The sequence below is a fragment of the Amphiprion ocellaris genome, chromosome 21 (genome assembly GCF_022539595.1).
Source record: "Amphiprion ocellaris isolate individual 3 ecotype Okinawa chromosome 21, ASM2253959v1, whole genome shotgun sequence".
Taxonomy (NCBI): Eukaryota; Metazoa; Chordata; class Actinopteri; family Pomacentridae; genus Amphiprion; species Amphiprion ocellaris.
Window position 1 is genome coordinate 782,800 of NC_072786.1, and position 16,049 is coordinate 798,848.

Below are 16,049 nucleotides of genomic sequence, written 5' to 3' on the forward strand. Positions count from 1 at the left end.
TAGCCTGACGAGGAATACCGTGGCAGACAGGATTTCAGAACTATCGACGGATTTGGACAACCAATTAAAACGCAAAGTGGAGTCATTTGTGACATTTTCTGTTGCAATTGATGAGAGCACCGATATTACGGATGTCGCTCAACTGGCCATATTTATTCGTGGAGTTGATGAGACTTTGACTGTCACAGAGGAGTTTCTTGAGTTGGTGCCTGTTAGACACCACAACAGCCGAGGACATTTTCCGCGCACTCGTTGGTGAGCTGGACAGGGTTGGAGTGGACTGGTCCCGTGCTGTCAGTCTGGCTACAGATGGTGCGCCATCAATGATCGGGAAAAAGGCGGGTGTTGTGGCAAAGTTTAAAGACAAAGTACAAGCCGCAAATGGAGGGAGTTGTTTTTGGACATTCCACTGTATTTTGCATCAGGAGGCCTTGTGCTGTAAGTCGTTAAAAATGGATCACGTCATGGAGGTGGTTGTCCGAACTGTTAATTTCATCCGAGCCAGAGGTGTGAATCATCGTCGGTTTGACTGCCTTCTCAGTGACAGTAACATTACCCATGGCCTGCCATACCACACTGAAGTAAGATGGCTAAGCCGAGGTGCTGTGCTAAAGCGCTTCTTCCATCTTCGTGAGGAAATCGGACAGTTCATGGAGAAAAAAGGTAAACCTGTTGTGGAATTACAAAGCCCACAATGGCTGCAGGACCTTGCATTTATGGTTATTATTACAGAGCACTTGAATAATCTGAATTGTCACCCAGTATTATGACAGCATACGAGCATTCAAGTAGAAGCTCACATTGTGGGAGATGCAGCTTGCCAGTGGTGACACTGATCATTTCCTCTGTCTAAGAGATGTATGTGCAGCCAGCATCAATGCTGACATGAGACAGTACAAAGACAAGATTACGGGATCGCTGTGGGAGTTTGAGAAACGATTTCAGGTCTTTAGCGAACTCGAGACAGAATTCACAGTTTTTCGCTCACCATTCACAGTAAAAGCTTCTGAAGTGCCCTCCGACATGCAACTTGAAATAATTGATTTGCAGTGTGATGTAGAATTGAAGGACAAATTTGCCTCTTTGGGCTTGGAAACATTTTATCAGCATCTCCTTCCAGGCTGCCCTAAATTAACAGCACTGGCTGCAAAAGTGTTGTGCATGTTTGGGACGACCTATCTTTGCAAGCAAGTTTTCTCAGTAATGAACATTAATAAAACAAAGCTCACACATAAGCACTTAACTGACATTCTGAAATTGGCTGCTACTCAGGACATGATGCCTGATATTGATGCACTTGTGCAGGCTAAAAGATGTCAAGTTTCAGGAGCAAATACAAAGCAGGAGTAAATCCTGTAAAATGCTGCTTTAAACATTGTTTGCACGATGAAAAAAAATGTTACTAAATGAAAACTTGCTCTAGTAAATACTGTGAAATTCAGTGTTAGTCAACAGATTCACTACAAAAGTGTTTGGTTTAGTGGAATATTATTTCTAATGCATGCCATCCATATTATGTGTATAGTTTTTTAATGTATACATTTTATACATAAACAAAGCAGGTGACGACTTTATTTTCTTAATTGTCTGTATAAAATAGCTGCTACTTAAGATTTAAAGGTGTGCAGAGTTAATTTAGGTGTTCAGAATTACTTTCCAGATGTGGAAAATGAACTTCAAAAAATGTCTATATTTTGATGAGTTTGATTTTTTTTTAATTCCAGGACTATGTTTTTAAGTTCCACATACTTGTGACTAAATATGTTGTGCCATTGTACAATCACTGTGATCAGTTGTAATGCACAACGCACACAAATAAATGTTAAACTGAGGCATAGTGTTGTTGAAATTGCACTTACTTTAATCTCAGGTTGTTCATAATATAGTTTTTAAAAGGACAGTTCATTACATATACAGATTTTTATAATATACTTGTTCTTCTTTGCACTAAAACATCTGAAAAACTTAGACTTATTGTTAGTTCTCGGTAACTACGCTATAAGTTTACTGGTCCGGCCCCCTTGAGATCAAACTAGGCCGTATGCGGCCCTCAGACCAAAATGAGTTTGACACCCCTGGTTTAAAGGATTTTTTTTTTTTTTTTTTTTTTAAAGAAGTTTCAGGTTTTCGAAGGTTTAGGTGGTTTGTTTTGGACAATTTCAGAAGGTTTCAGATGGTTTGTTTTGGATGGTTTTGGACAATTTTTGGTTTCAGATATTTTTTAATAAGGTTTCAGGTGGTTTTGGGAGGTTTTAGACAGTTTTAGATCATTTCTTTCAGATGGTTTCAGACTGTTTAAAAGGTTTTGGGAAGTCTCAGATGACTTTTTAGGTTTTGGACAGTTTAGTTTGTAGGTGGTTTGTTTCAGACAGTTAGAGAAGGTTTTAGATCGTATCTGGTAGTTTGTTTTGTAGGATTTCTGACAGTACTAAGAGGTTTCAGGCAGTTTTCAGAAGTTTTCAGTAACTGGTTTTGGACAGTTTCATACCTTATGAGTTGGTTTGCTTTAGATGCCTTCAGACAGTTTCAGAAGATCTCAGGTGATTTTAAGAGATTTTAGGAGGTATCAGGAAGATTTATTTGGACGTTTCAGACAGTTTTCGAAGTTTTTAGATAGTTTCAGGAGATTTCTGAGTGTTTCAGAGTATTTCAAAGGTTTCAGGAGTTTTCTGAAAGTTATAGGAGGTTTGCTTCAGATGGTTTCAGGTTTCAGATAGATTTCAAAAGGTTACAGAAAGTTTTTGACCTTTTTTTGAGGGTTTCTGGGGGTTTCTGAGGTTTTCGGTAATTAGTTTTGGACAGTTTCAGCTGGTATGAGGTGGTTTGTTCTGGATGGTTTATGTCTTCATCAGTCTTTGTGGTGTTCTTGCTGTGGTTCTTCCTCTTCTTTCTGTAATCCTTCCTGTTTCTTCAGGCCAGCAGAAAGTTGATGGGGAAACTCAGCAGACTTCTGATGGACGATCCGACTGAAGCAGGAAGAGGAACCATGAAAGCTCCTGCAGAATGAAGTCTGCAGCCTCTCATGTTGTTAACAGAACCTGAACTAGAACTCAACGATACAGTTGGAGAACCTGATTTACCACAGTGCTTCATTTCTAAGGTCATGTTCTAACACATTTCACCTTTATTAAAAAGCTGTCTGGATGTTCCACTTACTGTTGATTAAGAACAACAGAGAACTTTATTACTGGTTAATCTGACGGGTTCTTGTTCTAACAAAGCTCCCTCTGGGTTCTTTTAGAGTCTTACAGGAACGTTCCCACATTACAAGTTCTAATCCTGTTTTAAAGTTTGATCTAACGGTTATAGAACGTTTCAGTGATATTTATCATTTCCAATAATGATCTTGTGAAATTAAATGATTTCGCATCAACGTTCAAAGGATGTTTTTAGGGCTACAGAACATGTTCTATGATAACAAAGGAAGAACATTCTCAAACATTCAAAAAATGTTTTTCAGATGTTATTGAGGCCTCCCAAAGTAAGGACTTTCTCAAACCAACATTCAAAAAGCGTTTTCCTAATGTTATCAAAGACTCAGATGACAGAGCATTGTTAAGAGAACCCATTATAGAACATTTTTCTGTAAAACATTCTTACAAGGGGGTACCGTTCTCAAATGACATTTGGAAAATATTCTCCAGATGTCATTGAGGTCTCCAATGTTCTTCAGATGTCTTCTTTGAAAACATTCACACAACGTTCCACGGTGATGGCAAATGGAGAACATTCTCAGATCAAATTTTAGAGCACAAAGACCAAACAATGCCTTTAGTTATTCTACCTTTAAGGATAACGTTCTGGGAGCCAAACGAACTCCAGGTTCTGGTTCCTACCAGTGAGTTTATGTCAACATTTCGTCTGAACTTCTACAAATGGAACCTTGTCTGGTCAGACCTTCCTCACATCAGATTCTACTGATGCTAGAGCCTCAGCAGTTGGACAAATGTGGACCAAAGACTGGATTTTAGTAGAAACATGGATCCATCCATAGATAACACTGACAGGAACTTTATGGAGACACTAGAACAGTCTATATTGGAGATTTGTACGATTCTTTCCATTTTCAAGGTCGTTTTGAACAGATTTTGAGTCATTCTGAACAGGGTTAGTGTCTTTCTAAGAAAACTGTGAGTATTTTGGACAATTTTTGCGCCACTTTAGACATTTTTCGAGATTTGTTGATTGTTCGAGTGATTTTTCACTTTATCCCATTTTCAAGGTCCAATAATTATTCATTATTGTCATTTTGTCAGTTTCAAGTCTAAAGGACAAAAAACTGGAACCTTGTCTGGTCAAACCTTCCTCACATCAGATTCTACTGATCTTAGAGCCTCAACAGTTGGAGAAATGTGGACCAAAGACTGTATTTTAGTAGAAACATGGATCCATCCATAGATAAACACTAACAGGAACTTTATGAGGATGCTAGACCACCAACGCTTGAACATTTTGCACTTTCTTTCATTTTCAAGGGCCACTGTTTATTCATTGTTGTCATTTCAGTCAGGTTTCAAGACTAAAGGACCAAAAAATTATGACTTTACCTTGCCATATATATTTATATTTACATTTTCTGGGGCAAATAATTATTCATTATTGGATTTTAGTCCATTTTAAAGACATTTGGCCAAATTTTCTGTTAATTTGGACAAATTTTGAGTCATTTTGGACATATTTCAGATCAAGAAAAAATAAAAAAAAAAACTGAAAAATGTTATCCATTTTAAAAGCCTAATAATTATTTGTTATTGTCATTTTGGATAATTTTGAGTCACTTTAGACAATTTTTATCTCATTTTTGGTCAAATTTTGAGTTATTTTGAACAATTTAAATAATTTTGGACAAATTTCAAGTGTAAAGGACAAAAAAATGGAACCTTGTCTGGTCAAACTTTAACCCATCAGATTCTACTGATGTTAGAGCCTCAACAGGTGGAGAAATGTGGACCAAAGACTGGATTTTAGTAGAAACATGGATCCATCCACAAATATACAAGAAATGTTGCATATGGGGAACACTGGTTTTGGAGGTTTGGTTCTGCCAGAGGGAGCTTTGGAGCCTCTGGATCTTCATACAGAGTTCAGTTGTGGAGAACCGATAACAGACTGATCTGTTCTTCTCTTTGATCGGTTGAGTTTCTACAGTCCACTAACTCTGGTTCCTTTAATGTTCTGCACTGATCAGCTGATGTTCTCTGAACCTTTTGTAGCGCCGTTCTCACCTCCTGCCTGTTCTTGCCTTCAAGGTCTCTGACCAAACACTCACTCAATAAAGAGATTTTTTCGCAGCTGTGTGAACGTTTCTTTTCTTCAGCTTCAAAAACGGATTATTATTTTGAAAGGTCGCTTTGACAGGAAAAAAGGTTTCATCAACGTGCCGATTCCAGAATTTTAACTTCACTTAATTACTGAGAGTCCAATTAAAATGTTCTCGTTAGAAAAAGAAGAACTCAGAGTTCAGATTTAGTTTATTTCTTTAGAAAATCTGTTTGACGCCAACAGAAAGAAAAAAACAGCAAAGAAACTCTTAAATCAGCCGAGAAGCAAAAACTGCAGCTGGTTAATGAGGTTTAATACTGTTGATAGCACTGCTCACTGGTTAGACTGGTTTCTGACTGGTTCCTGACTGGTTAGACTGGTTTCTGACTGGTTAGACTGGTTTCCGACTGGTTACAGACCGGTTTCTGACTGGTTACAGACTGGTTTCTGACTGGTTACAGACTGGTTTCTGACTGGTTAGAGACCGGTTTCCGACCGGTTAGCCTCGTTTCCGACTGGTTAGACTGGTTGCTGACTGGTTAGACTGGTTTCTGACTGGTTAGACTGGTTTCCGACTGGCTACAGACCGGTTTCTGACTGGTTAGACTGGTTTCTGACTAGTTTGACTGGTTTCCGACTGGTTAGACTGGTTTCTGACCGATTAGCGTTTGGTTACAGACCGGTTTCTGACTGGTTACAGACTGGTTTCTGACTGGTTAGAGACCGGTTTCTGACTGGTTAGCCTCGTTTCCGACTGGTTAGACTGGTTTCTGACTAGTTAGACTGGTTTCCGACTGGTTTCTGACTGATTAGCGTTTGGTTACAGACAGGTTTCTGACTGGTTAGACCAGTTTCTGACTGGTTACAGACTGGTTTCTGACTGGTTACTGACTGATTATAAACTGGTTTATGACCAGTGACAGACTGGTTTCTAAAATGGTTACAGACTGGTTTCTAAATTGATTTCTGACTGGTTACAGATTGGTTTCTAAACTTGTTTCTAAACTGGCTTCTGACTGGTTACAGACTGGTTTCTAGACTGGTTTCTTGGCTGTTTACAGACTGGTTTCTAAACTGGTTTTTGACTTGTTTCTATACTGGTTACAGGCTGGTTTCCAGCTGGTTACAGGCTGGTTTTCGGCTGGTTTCTAAACTGGTTTCTAAACTGGTTTCTGACTGGTTACAGGCTGGTTTCCGGCTGGTTTCTAAACTGGTTTCTGGCTGGTTACTGGCTGGCGGTGTTGCTGCCGTCCACCTTCAGATCCTTGCCCACCAGGCCGGAGGTAACCGGGTGCATCGCTGCTCGATGTTCCAGAAACACTTTGACAGCTTCGTTACGAAACTTGTCAAAGTTAAAAACTTCCCTGAAAAAGCAGAAGAGAACCGTGAGGAAACAGCAGAGTGAAGGGAAATGAAGGGGAGTCGTCAGAGTAGACGTACTTGAAGAGCGGCCGGGTGAACTTCATCCTGCCCTGCTCCGTCGCCATCTTCAGCGCCATGGGAACCGCCTCCTCCCACTTGGATCGGACGCACAGCCGCAGCCACCTGGAGGGAGGACAGCCAATCAGCAGCAGGCTCACGGGAGGGGGCGGGGCTTAAATGCAGGAGGGAAGCTCACCTGAAGCGGATCTCGGCGTTCATACAGGCGTTGAGGTCGTAAACCTCCTGCATCTTCTTCACACGAGTCAGAGGGAGCGCATCCTGAAGGAACCAACAGGGGAACGGTCAGGGAACGGAAGTGGAATGTGAAGTTGAAGTGTCTGTGGTGAGCTGACGTGTTGATGAGGTGAACTGTGAGGTCAACTGTGGCAACTTGAGGTGGGCTACAGTGGAGAGTATTGAGTTGAAAGGGACTGTAGTGAATTGAAGTGGACTGTAAGGTGGACCGTGGGGAGCTGAAGTGGAACGTGGTGAGTTGAAGTGGATCTGTGAGCTGTAGTGGACAGGTAAGTGGATTAAGATAATCTGAAATGGACTATGGTGATCCAAGGTGGGTTGTGAGTTGAAGTGTTGTGTTGTGGGCTGAAGTGAATTGTGGTGAGTTGAAGTGTCATACCTCGTGCAGCAGCAGTGACAGGAACTCGATGAGCTGGTGGGACGACAGCGTCTTGACGTCCGACTCCTTGAAGCCATTCAGGTCCTGGTCTTTGGCCTGAAGGGGGGCGCAGGTTTGAGTCCGAACATAGAATCAACCAAAACAAATCCAGGTTTGGGTTTTACCTTGATCCACTTCTGGCTCAGAGCGATGCAGGCGTCAGCCAGCGTGGTGTCATACCTGAAACACAACGACCAATCAGAACAAAGGGATCAGGTGTGAACGAGAACCACGTTCAGGTCTGGGAGGATCCACTCACTGAGGTTTGACAGGAGGCATCCCAGGAGTGAACATCCAGGCGTTCCAGTCCACCTTGTTCAGGACGTCCACCTGAAAACAGTAGGAGTGTCAGGGTTTGTTTCTCTCATTGAGGTACCCGTTGTCTCACCTGACAGTCCCGGTGTTCTTCACCTTGTCTTTGAAGAAGGTGAACAGGTAGTTCTTCCACTCCTCTGTGGTGACGCTGCTGTAGGCGAACAGCTGGATGTAGGACTTCACGAAGCCCATGAACACCTCTGAGAGAGAAAACCCACAGGTGTGTCAGCACAGGAGCAGGAGCCAGGTAGGAGTACAGGTGTGTGTACAGGTGTTACCTGGTCCTCCCATCAGCTCCTCCAGGTGGTACAGCAGAGCGAAGCCCTTCTCGTAGGGCACGGAGGAGAAGGCATCATCAGGGTTGACATCCTGCAGACTGGGGACCAGGTTGGTCAGAGGGTTGTTGGCTCCGAAGGTGTTCACCTGACGGAGGACGAGCACAGGTGAGAGGTGACAGCATGAAGAACAAAGTCAGATACATAGAAGATCTGAGACAGGTTCTGGTTCTCACTGAGTCCTGCAGGTCCTTCCAGCCCCCCATGGCTTTAAACTGCCTGAACTGTTCGCTCTCCATACACCTGCCGATCATCCTCTCCAGGTAAACCGTGTGACCTTCGTTCAGCCTGAAGGTCAGAGAAGGCAGATGATTGGTCAGAACTCATCAGGTTTGTTTGTTTGTCCTTCTAACTGTTTGTTTGTCTCTCCCTGGTGGTTGTTTGTCCAACTGGCTACCAGTTTGTTTAATTGTTGTCTCTTTACCTGTTTGTTTGCTTGTCGCACTGGATGTTTGTTTGTTTGTCTGTCCCAAACGCTGTTTGCTCGTTTGCTTGTTTGTTTTGGTCCACCGGTTGTTTATTTGTTCCATTAGCTTTTCCTTTGTTTGTCTCACTGGCTGTTTGTTTGTTTGTGCCACTGACTGATCGACTGTTTGTCTTACCAGCTGTATCTGTCTTTGCTTGTACTACTGGCTGTTTGTTTGTTTTTTGTTTTGGTCCATTGGCAGTTTGTTTGCTTGTCCCACGTGCTGTTTGTTTGTTTGTGCCACTGTCTGCGAGTTTTATAATTTGTTTATTTTTCCCATTGGCCATTTGTTTGTTTGTACAACTGGCTCACTGACTGTTTGTTTGTCCCACTGGCTGTTTGTTTGTCCAATTAGCTTTTTGTTTCTTGTTTTGTTTGCCTGTCTGTCTCTCTCTCTGGCTGTTTGTTTGTGCCACTGACTGATGGACTGTTTGTCTGTCTCACTAGCTGTTTACCTGTTTGCTCGTGCTAATGGATGTTTGTTTGTTTTTTTGTTTTTATTCACTGGCTGTTTGTTTGTTTTCCCACAGGCTGTTTGTTTGTGCCACTGTCTGCTTGTTTTTTAATTTGTTTATTTTCACCATTGGCCGTTTGTTTGTTTGTACAACTGGTTGATTGGCTGTTTGTTTGTTGACTTGTTTGTTTGTTTTGATCCACTGGCTGTTTATTTGTTCAATTGGTTGTTTGTTTGTCTTGCCAGTTGTTTATCTGTTTGTTTGTTTGTTTGTTTGTTTACCAGAAGTGCTCCCAGGTCTTGTTGGTCACCAGGTTACCGGTCCAGCTGTGAGAGATCTCGTGGGCGATCACCTGAGCGACACACGATCACGGGTGAACACGTATGTAAACATGTCTGACAACACGCCTGTTGCCTGGCAACGGCAGAGCTTTACTCACGTTAGACAGAGATTTGTCTCCGGCCTGCGGAGAGACAGAAACAGCTGATCAGCAGAGTGACATCGTAGCAGGTCAGCTGACCTCATTATGACATCATCAGGTGTGTGTTTACCAGTAGGGTGGGGGTGGCGAAGGTCAGGCAGGGGTTCTCCATGCCGCCGTACGGGAACGACGGAGGGAGAACCAGGATGTCGTACTGACCCCAAACATATGGACCGGCCAGATCCTCAGCCGTCTTCAGCATCGTCTCCGTCTGACGGACGCAGAGACACACAGTAGTGTTCTGTACGTTCCATGTGTTCTATGAGTTCTGTATGTTCTATGAGTTCTTTATGTTCAGTATGTTCTGTGTGTTCTATGAATTCTTTATATTCTGTGTGTTCTATGAGTTCTTTATGTTCTGTGTGTTCTATGAGTTCTTTATGTTCTGTGTGTTCAATGAGTTCTGTATGTTCTGTGTGTGTTGTACATGTTCTGTGTGTGTTCTATATGTTCTGTGTGTGTTCTATGAGTTCTGTATGTTCTGTATGTTCTGTGTGTGTTCGATATGTTCTGTGTGTGTTCTATATGTTCTGTATGTTCTGTGTGTTCTATGAGTTCTTTATGTTCTGTGTGTGTTCTATATGTTCTGTGTGTGTTCTATGAGTTCTTTATGTTCTGTGTGTTCAATGAGTTCTGTATGTTCTGTATGTGTTCTATATGTTCTGTGTGTGTTCTATATGTTCTGTATGTTCTGTGTGGTTTTTCTATGAGTTCTTTATGTTCTGTGTGTTCTCAGCAGTTCTTCCCAGTAGAACCAGTGGGACTGATGTTCCTCCAGTTGCCATGGTGACTTACCTCGGAGAACTCGAACGCTGCTTTATCCACAAACTCCTTCTCAGACCAAACCCTGGACCTCGGACCGATCTCCCTGTCGACCAATCAGAACACAGAAACACCGTCACCTGATGCAGGTAGCGTGATGACATCGCAGCAGGTGAGCCAGACAGTACCTGCTCTCCAGAGCTCCGACCACGATGGCTATCAGGTAGGACGGCATGGGAACCTGAGGACAGACAGGACAGTCACACCTGAGCTCAGGTGATGATGATGTCATAAAGAGAAGAAGAGGCTCCTCCTACCGGCTGCCTGAACCTATAGATGAGCCGGCTGCTGTCCTGAGGGTCCACCTCATGTCCGTCTCTCACTGCACTCATCACCACCACCAGGTCCTTAGGGACGGACACCTGGACAAAACACACAGCTCACCTGAGACACACCTGAGACACAGGTACAGACACACCTGACACTGAAATACAGGTACGCTATTTCTGATTAGGGTTTCAGATTTGTTGTGTTACCTGAGCAGGTGTGTGTTACCTGAACAGGTGAGTGTTACCTGAGCGTAGTAGGAGTGTTTGATGGACGGACTGTCCTGACAGGGAACCATACTCCTGCAGTGATGAGCCTGTAAGACAGAACACAGGGCTCAGGTCCATATTTGTGACTGACTGGTTCCACTGGTTTGTTCCACTGAAACAATCATTGTGATGAAACCAGTTAAAAGCAGAAGAAGAAGTGAAGCAAACGGTTTGTTACAAAAAGATTCTGTCAACTGAAGAACCACAAAATGCTCAAATCAGTGGAGGCAGAAGAACAGGAAGAGAACTCAGCTGATAGAGAACAATCTCAGAACTTTACTTATTAATAAAGTTACTCAGAGAGAAACCAGTCATAAACTCAACATCAGGAAATAACATTTAAAGTACATTAAAATAAATGTATAGATTTGACTGACTTTCAGTTTATTGATTAATATTGAGGTTTAATCAATGATTTTAGCTTCAGAAAACAACATGTTTGTTATTGTTTTACTGATAGTTTATATTAAAAACTAAAGGCAACAAAATTAAAACATCCAGAGAATCAATCAAGAAAAAATCTAAAAATCAAACTATTGATACGGTGGAACGTGAGCTAACTGACAGGTGAACTGCCAGGTGAGGCTGTTGATGATGTCACAGCTCACCTGACACTGGCTGAACAGGTACGGCTGTTTCTTGCCGGCGGTCTGCTCAGGTTTGAGCCACTGCAGCGCCGACGCTGACGGAGACGTCTCATAGTTCACCTCCACGATCACGTGCTGCCCTCTGATTAGTCCAGACAACAGACGCAGCGGTTAGGTTTGACATTAGGAACATTCAGGTGTTTGTGGACGGAGGCGGAGCTCACCTGGACAGGTCGAAGGGCAGCGTGATGTCCAGCGGCGTCCCCTTGAAGCTGTGTTTCTGGCCCAGGCTGAAGCGAGCCGGCTGCCCATTGGCTGACACCGACACGATCTTCAGGTCTTTGGTGTCCAACGTCTGACAAGGAAAAACACTTTTATTAATCCTGACATGAACGCCTCGCCTGCTGCCTCAGCTCTCCTGATAAACACCTGCACACCTGTCCTACCTGAGCAAAGTCCACACTAACGCAGCCCCAATAACCTCTGTTTGTCTTCTGCAGCAAACTCCATTCAGAAACATCTCAACTTAAACATCTGTTTATATGATGCACAAACACATTTTTACAGTTAATGTTAGAGTCAGGTTTTTCACAGGTGAGTTATACCTCAATGTTTCAGGTGCATTTCTGTGGAAATAAACTAATAAAATATTTGCAGAATGACAATAAATTTGTCCAAGATGCTTTAAAAATAATCCAAAATGACTCAAAATGTGTCTAAAATGACTTGAAAATGATCCAAAATAACGGAAATTTGTTCAGAATGACATGAAAATAGTCTAAAATGACTTGAAAATGATTCAAAATTGCAGAAAATTTGTCCAGAATTACATAAAAGTTGTTTGAAATGACAAAAATCTTCCCAAAATGACTCAAAAATTGTCCAAAATTACGTAAATCTGTTCAGAATGAACAAAAAATGATTTTAAAACGACTGAAAACTTGCAGATGACATGAAGGGGTTGGAAGCAGAGTGGTCTAACCCACAACCCAAATACAGCATTACAGTGGAATATTAGACCATTCTGGAAAACACTAAACTTTGAACCCATTTTTCTCAAAAACTACAGAAAGTGTGTCAGACCACCCTTCAAAATAGAACATATTCACCTTTTAGAGTCACAAATGTTCATTTAACTGTGGAAAATCAAGATTGTGATTAACTTTGCAGTTATAAATGGCAGCATCATCAGCAAAATATTTGTATTTTTTCAACGACTGGAGTGTTAGTTTGGGTTTTTAACGGTTTAGAATTGGTATATTGCCCAAGATTTTTCAAAAATTATCCAAAATTATTCAAAATGTGTCCAAAATGACTTGAAAATGATCCAGAATTACAGAAGATTTTCCAGAAATTATTTAAAATGATGAAAATTTGTTCAGAGTGACACGAAAATAGTCTAAAATGACTGGGAAATTATCCAAAATCAGTCAGAATTTGTTTAAAATGCTAAAAAAAATTATCCAGAATGACTGAAAATTGTTGCAGTGACACTAAATTTGTCTAAGGTTCACTTTTTAGAGTCATAAATGTTCATTTAACTGTGGAAAATCATGATTGTGATTCATTTTGCAGTTATAATCATCATCATCAGTGAAATATTGGATTTATTCATGGTTTGGAGTGCTAGTTTGGGTTTTTAATGGTTTACAGTTGGACTTTGTTGGGTGACTGAGCACAACTTTAAGATCTGTAAACAACATAACAACAAATAAGCCTTAGAAAGTGGGTCAGACCACTCTGCTTCCTAACCCTTAATGTCCAAGATGCTTCAAAACAGATCCAAAATTATTCAAAAATGATCTGAAAATGATCCCGATTTACAGAAATGTTTCCAGAAATGATCTAAAATGGCAAAAATGTGGTCAGAGTGGCACAAAAATAGTCTAAAATGCCTGGAAAATTATCCAAAATCAGTCAAAATATCTCTCAAATGATGAAAAATGATCCAAAATGACTTGAAAATGTCCCCCATAATTCACAAAAGTTGTCACAAATGACAAAAATCTTCCCCAAATGACTCAAAAAATATCGTTTGAACCCATTTTTCAAAATTTGTCAAAAACGACAGAAAGTGGGTCTGAACACTCTGCTTCCAAACCCTTATAGTCCAAAATGCTTGAAAAATGATCCAAGATTATTCCAGATGTGTCCAAAATGACCTGAAAATGATCCAAAATTATAGAAAACTTTCCAGAAATGATCTAAAATTATGGAAATTTGTTCAGAATGACATGAAAATAGTCTGAAAGGACTGGAAAATGATTCAAAATCTGTCCAAATTTGTCTAAAATAATTAAAAATTATCCAGAATGACTGAAAATTTGCACAAAAGTAAACCTGCTCAACCAGATAATGCCCATTACCAACACACCTGACAAAAACAAAACAGGCTGTGAGAACGAAGCTTACCTGGAAACACCTTCAGGAGTGAAAACGACCACTACACTGAGCAGAAAACTGTAAACTAATAGAAAATATATCTAAAAACTGCAATAAATTCAACAAGTTTGTGCAGAATTCAACATGTTTAGATGGAAGTTTTGTTCATGAAGCTGCAAAGTGAGTTGATGTGATCTCAGGTGAGCTCACCTGTCCAACCAGATCAGCTTGAAAAACAGGTTTAAGAGCCCCAAAAAAATCTATTCTGTGCACCAGAACCAACGACGCCAAATAAAACCAGAGAATAATTCAACATTAAAGCAACAAGCTTCTGTCTGCAGAAGGATTTTATTTTTAAAAGGTGACACTCAGCACTTGAGCTCACCTGATAAAACACCTGTATCAGCCTGAAGTCAAAGTTCAGCTCCACACAGTCCTGATAAATCCACTTATTACTAACGGACTTCACACCAGACTCCATTCAGAAATGGAGCAATTTAAGATTTCCTTCCGTAAACATGTTAATTATAAGAGGCAGCAGGAAAAGTTCTCTCAAAAACAGAGCTATTTAACATTTTCTGCCTAAAAAATATATAAATGTTAAATGTAAAAGCCTCAAATAATTAATTTACAAATACAACAGGATCAGTGTAAATCAGTTTAGAATTGTTTGATCAATTACTAAAATCAAATCTGGACTTTTAGCGAAGATTTCGTCAAATTAATGTAACTAATAACAGCAATTTAAAGTTCCCCTCATTAAACCATTTAAAGAGCTCATAGGGCCTCCGTTATGACATTTAAAATGTGTTTCGTGTGAGTGGACTCCTGAATGGACGGATATAAATGATTAATTTACTGTTTATTACAATAAATAGTTTGCTTTTCAAAGTAATAAATTCACGCCAAACTCCATTCAAAAATACAGCAATTTAAGGTCATTCTAAACAGACAAATCTCCCCAGATCTTAGTGAAAAAAAGTTACATTTTATTAAACACACACAAAAAGAAGTGGACCGAGCCGAATTATAGTTGTACATGTGAAGGATGAGGAAAAGTCCAAAAATACCACTGAAACCGGGTCCGTTCAGAACCGGACAGCGGCTCCGTTAAAAACTGCCGTTTTGCTGTAACTGCAGGCGGTTACTGTATTCTAACACAGACCAGACTCCGTTTAAAATCTGTTGGATTTTAGAGGAGGATTCATTCAACTAATCGAATTACTAAAGCTCAAAAACTTCAAGCCAAACTTAATCCAAAAACAGTTAAAATTAATTTTTCCATCTTGACAGAAGACTTAAAGATCTCGTGTGAGATTTTAAATGTGTTTCATGTCAGCGGAGAGACTCATTTAAATTGATTATGTGACACTTATTAGCAACTAATTCAACGTTTATTAAACTGAGGTGAAATTTTAATGATTGTCATATTTTAATAACGTGTTTTTGTGACGTTCGGCCTTCAAGTCAAAGTCCAAACACCATTAAATTCAGTCCGCTTGTCGCCGAACCAAACGCCATTGAAAAATACTGCAATTTAAAATGTGTTTCTGAATGGAAATACCCTCAGACCTCGGTGATAAAAGGTCAATTTTATTTAATGCGAAAAAGAAATGAAGAAGCGGACCGAGCCGAATTATTGTTCTACATGTGTGGGATGGGAGGAGTCCAATAGAACCGCTAGAACCAGGTCCGTTCAGAACCGGACAGCGGTTCCGTTAAAACTCCCACATAGCCGATGTAGTACTGCGCTGTAACACAGACCAGATTCCGTGTGGATTCTGGGGGATTTTAGCGGGACTTCCGGTTTGCTCGAGAGGCTAGCAGTCCCGGTACCGGAGCACCGGGTCCGGTAAACGTTACCAGAGCGGAAAACCGGTCCTCCAGAGCCTCTACGGTGAGCGCGACCCTCCCGCTGATCACGTGTCTGTCGAAGTCCACGCGCAGCAGCAGGTTCAGGTGTTTGGTGACGCAGCCGGTGAAGGAGCAGAAGGAGCAGGGGTCCGCCATGTCTGTCCGTCCGGGAGCAGCGACTCTCTGAAGGTTCCGAGCGAAGGACGGCCGCTTTTCTACCGGAGACAGGGCCGATAAAATGCCATTAAGCTACCGGTGACCCACCGGAACACGGGGAGTACACATCCGGTTGTCTCTTTTTCACAATAAGACACATTCAACCGGTCTTTTCACAATAAAACTCACAGTAATAACTGTTCCAAATTTTATCCAATAATAATAATAATAATAATAATAATAATAATAATAATAATAATAATAATAATAATAATAATAATAATAATAATAATAATAATAATA

The 16,049-nt window shown here is 40.9% G+C and overlaps 2 protein-coding genes across 9 annotated transcripts in view; one reads left to right on the forward strand and one right to left on the reverse strand.

Moving 5' to 3' along the window:
* The window catches only part of mical3b (microtubule associated monooxygenase, calponin and LIM domain containing 3b), a 47,916-nt gene extending 42,625 nt beyond the window's left edge, over nucleotides 1-5,291 (forward strand). For all 8 annotated transcript variants that reach the window (XM_055006752.1, XM_055006749.1, XM_055006750.1 and 5 more), the window contains one exon: nucleotides 2,915-5,291. The gene's annotated coding sequence lies outside the window, so the exon portion shown is untranslated. The remainder of the gene's footprint in view (nucleotides 1-2,914) is intronic.
* A 162-nt stretch (nucleotides 5,292-5,453) lies between these two features.
* lta4h (leukotriene A4 hydrolase) lies at nucleotides 5,454-15,835 on the reverse strand. The gene is made up of 19 exons (XM_023273855.3): nucleotides 15,600-15,835; nucleotides 11,579-11,709; nucleotides 11,376-11,496; nucleotides 10,746-10,814; nucleotides 10,489-10,593; nucleotides 10,360-10,412; nucleotides 10,205-10,277; nucleotides 9,480-9,620; nucleotides 9,368-9,391; nucleotides 9,210-9,280; nucleotides 8,184-8,295; nucleotides 7,951-8,095; nucleotides 7,769-7,872; nucleotides 7,617-7,687; nucleotides 7,483-7,537; nucleotides 7,319-7,414; nucleotides 6,881-6,963; nucleotides 6,703-6,807; nucleotides 5,454-6,626 (listed from the first exon to the last, which is right to left on the reverse strand). The coding sequence occupies exons 1-19, from the start codon at nucleotides 15,744-15,746 to the stop codon at nucleotides 6,488-6,490; spliced, it is 1,845 nt and encodes a 614-aa protein (XP_023129623.1). The 5' UTR covers nucleotides 15,747-15,835; the 3' UTR covers nucleotides 5,454-6,487.
* Nucleotides 15,836-16,049: the final 214 nt, after the last annotated feature.

What these genes read in the sequence shown, in the direction of transcription:
- lta4h (XM_023273855.3), bottom strand. Translation starts at nt 15,746, where the DNA reads ATGGCGGACCCCTGCTCCTTCTGCTCCTTCACCGGCTGCGTCACCAAA. An exon ending in CTGCCCTTCGACCTGTCCAG is followed by an intron (nt 11,497 to 11,578) that starts GTGAGCTCCGCC and finishes TGGACTAATCAG; the next exon opens with AGGGCAGCACGTGATCGTGG. An exon ending in GGAGCTGATGGGAGGACCAG is followed by an intron (nt 7,873 to 7,950) that starts GTAACACCTGTA and finishes TTTCTCTCTCAG; the next exon opens with AGGTGTTCATGGGCTTCGTG.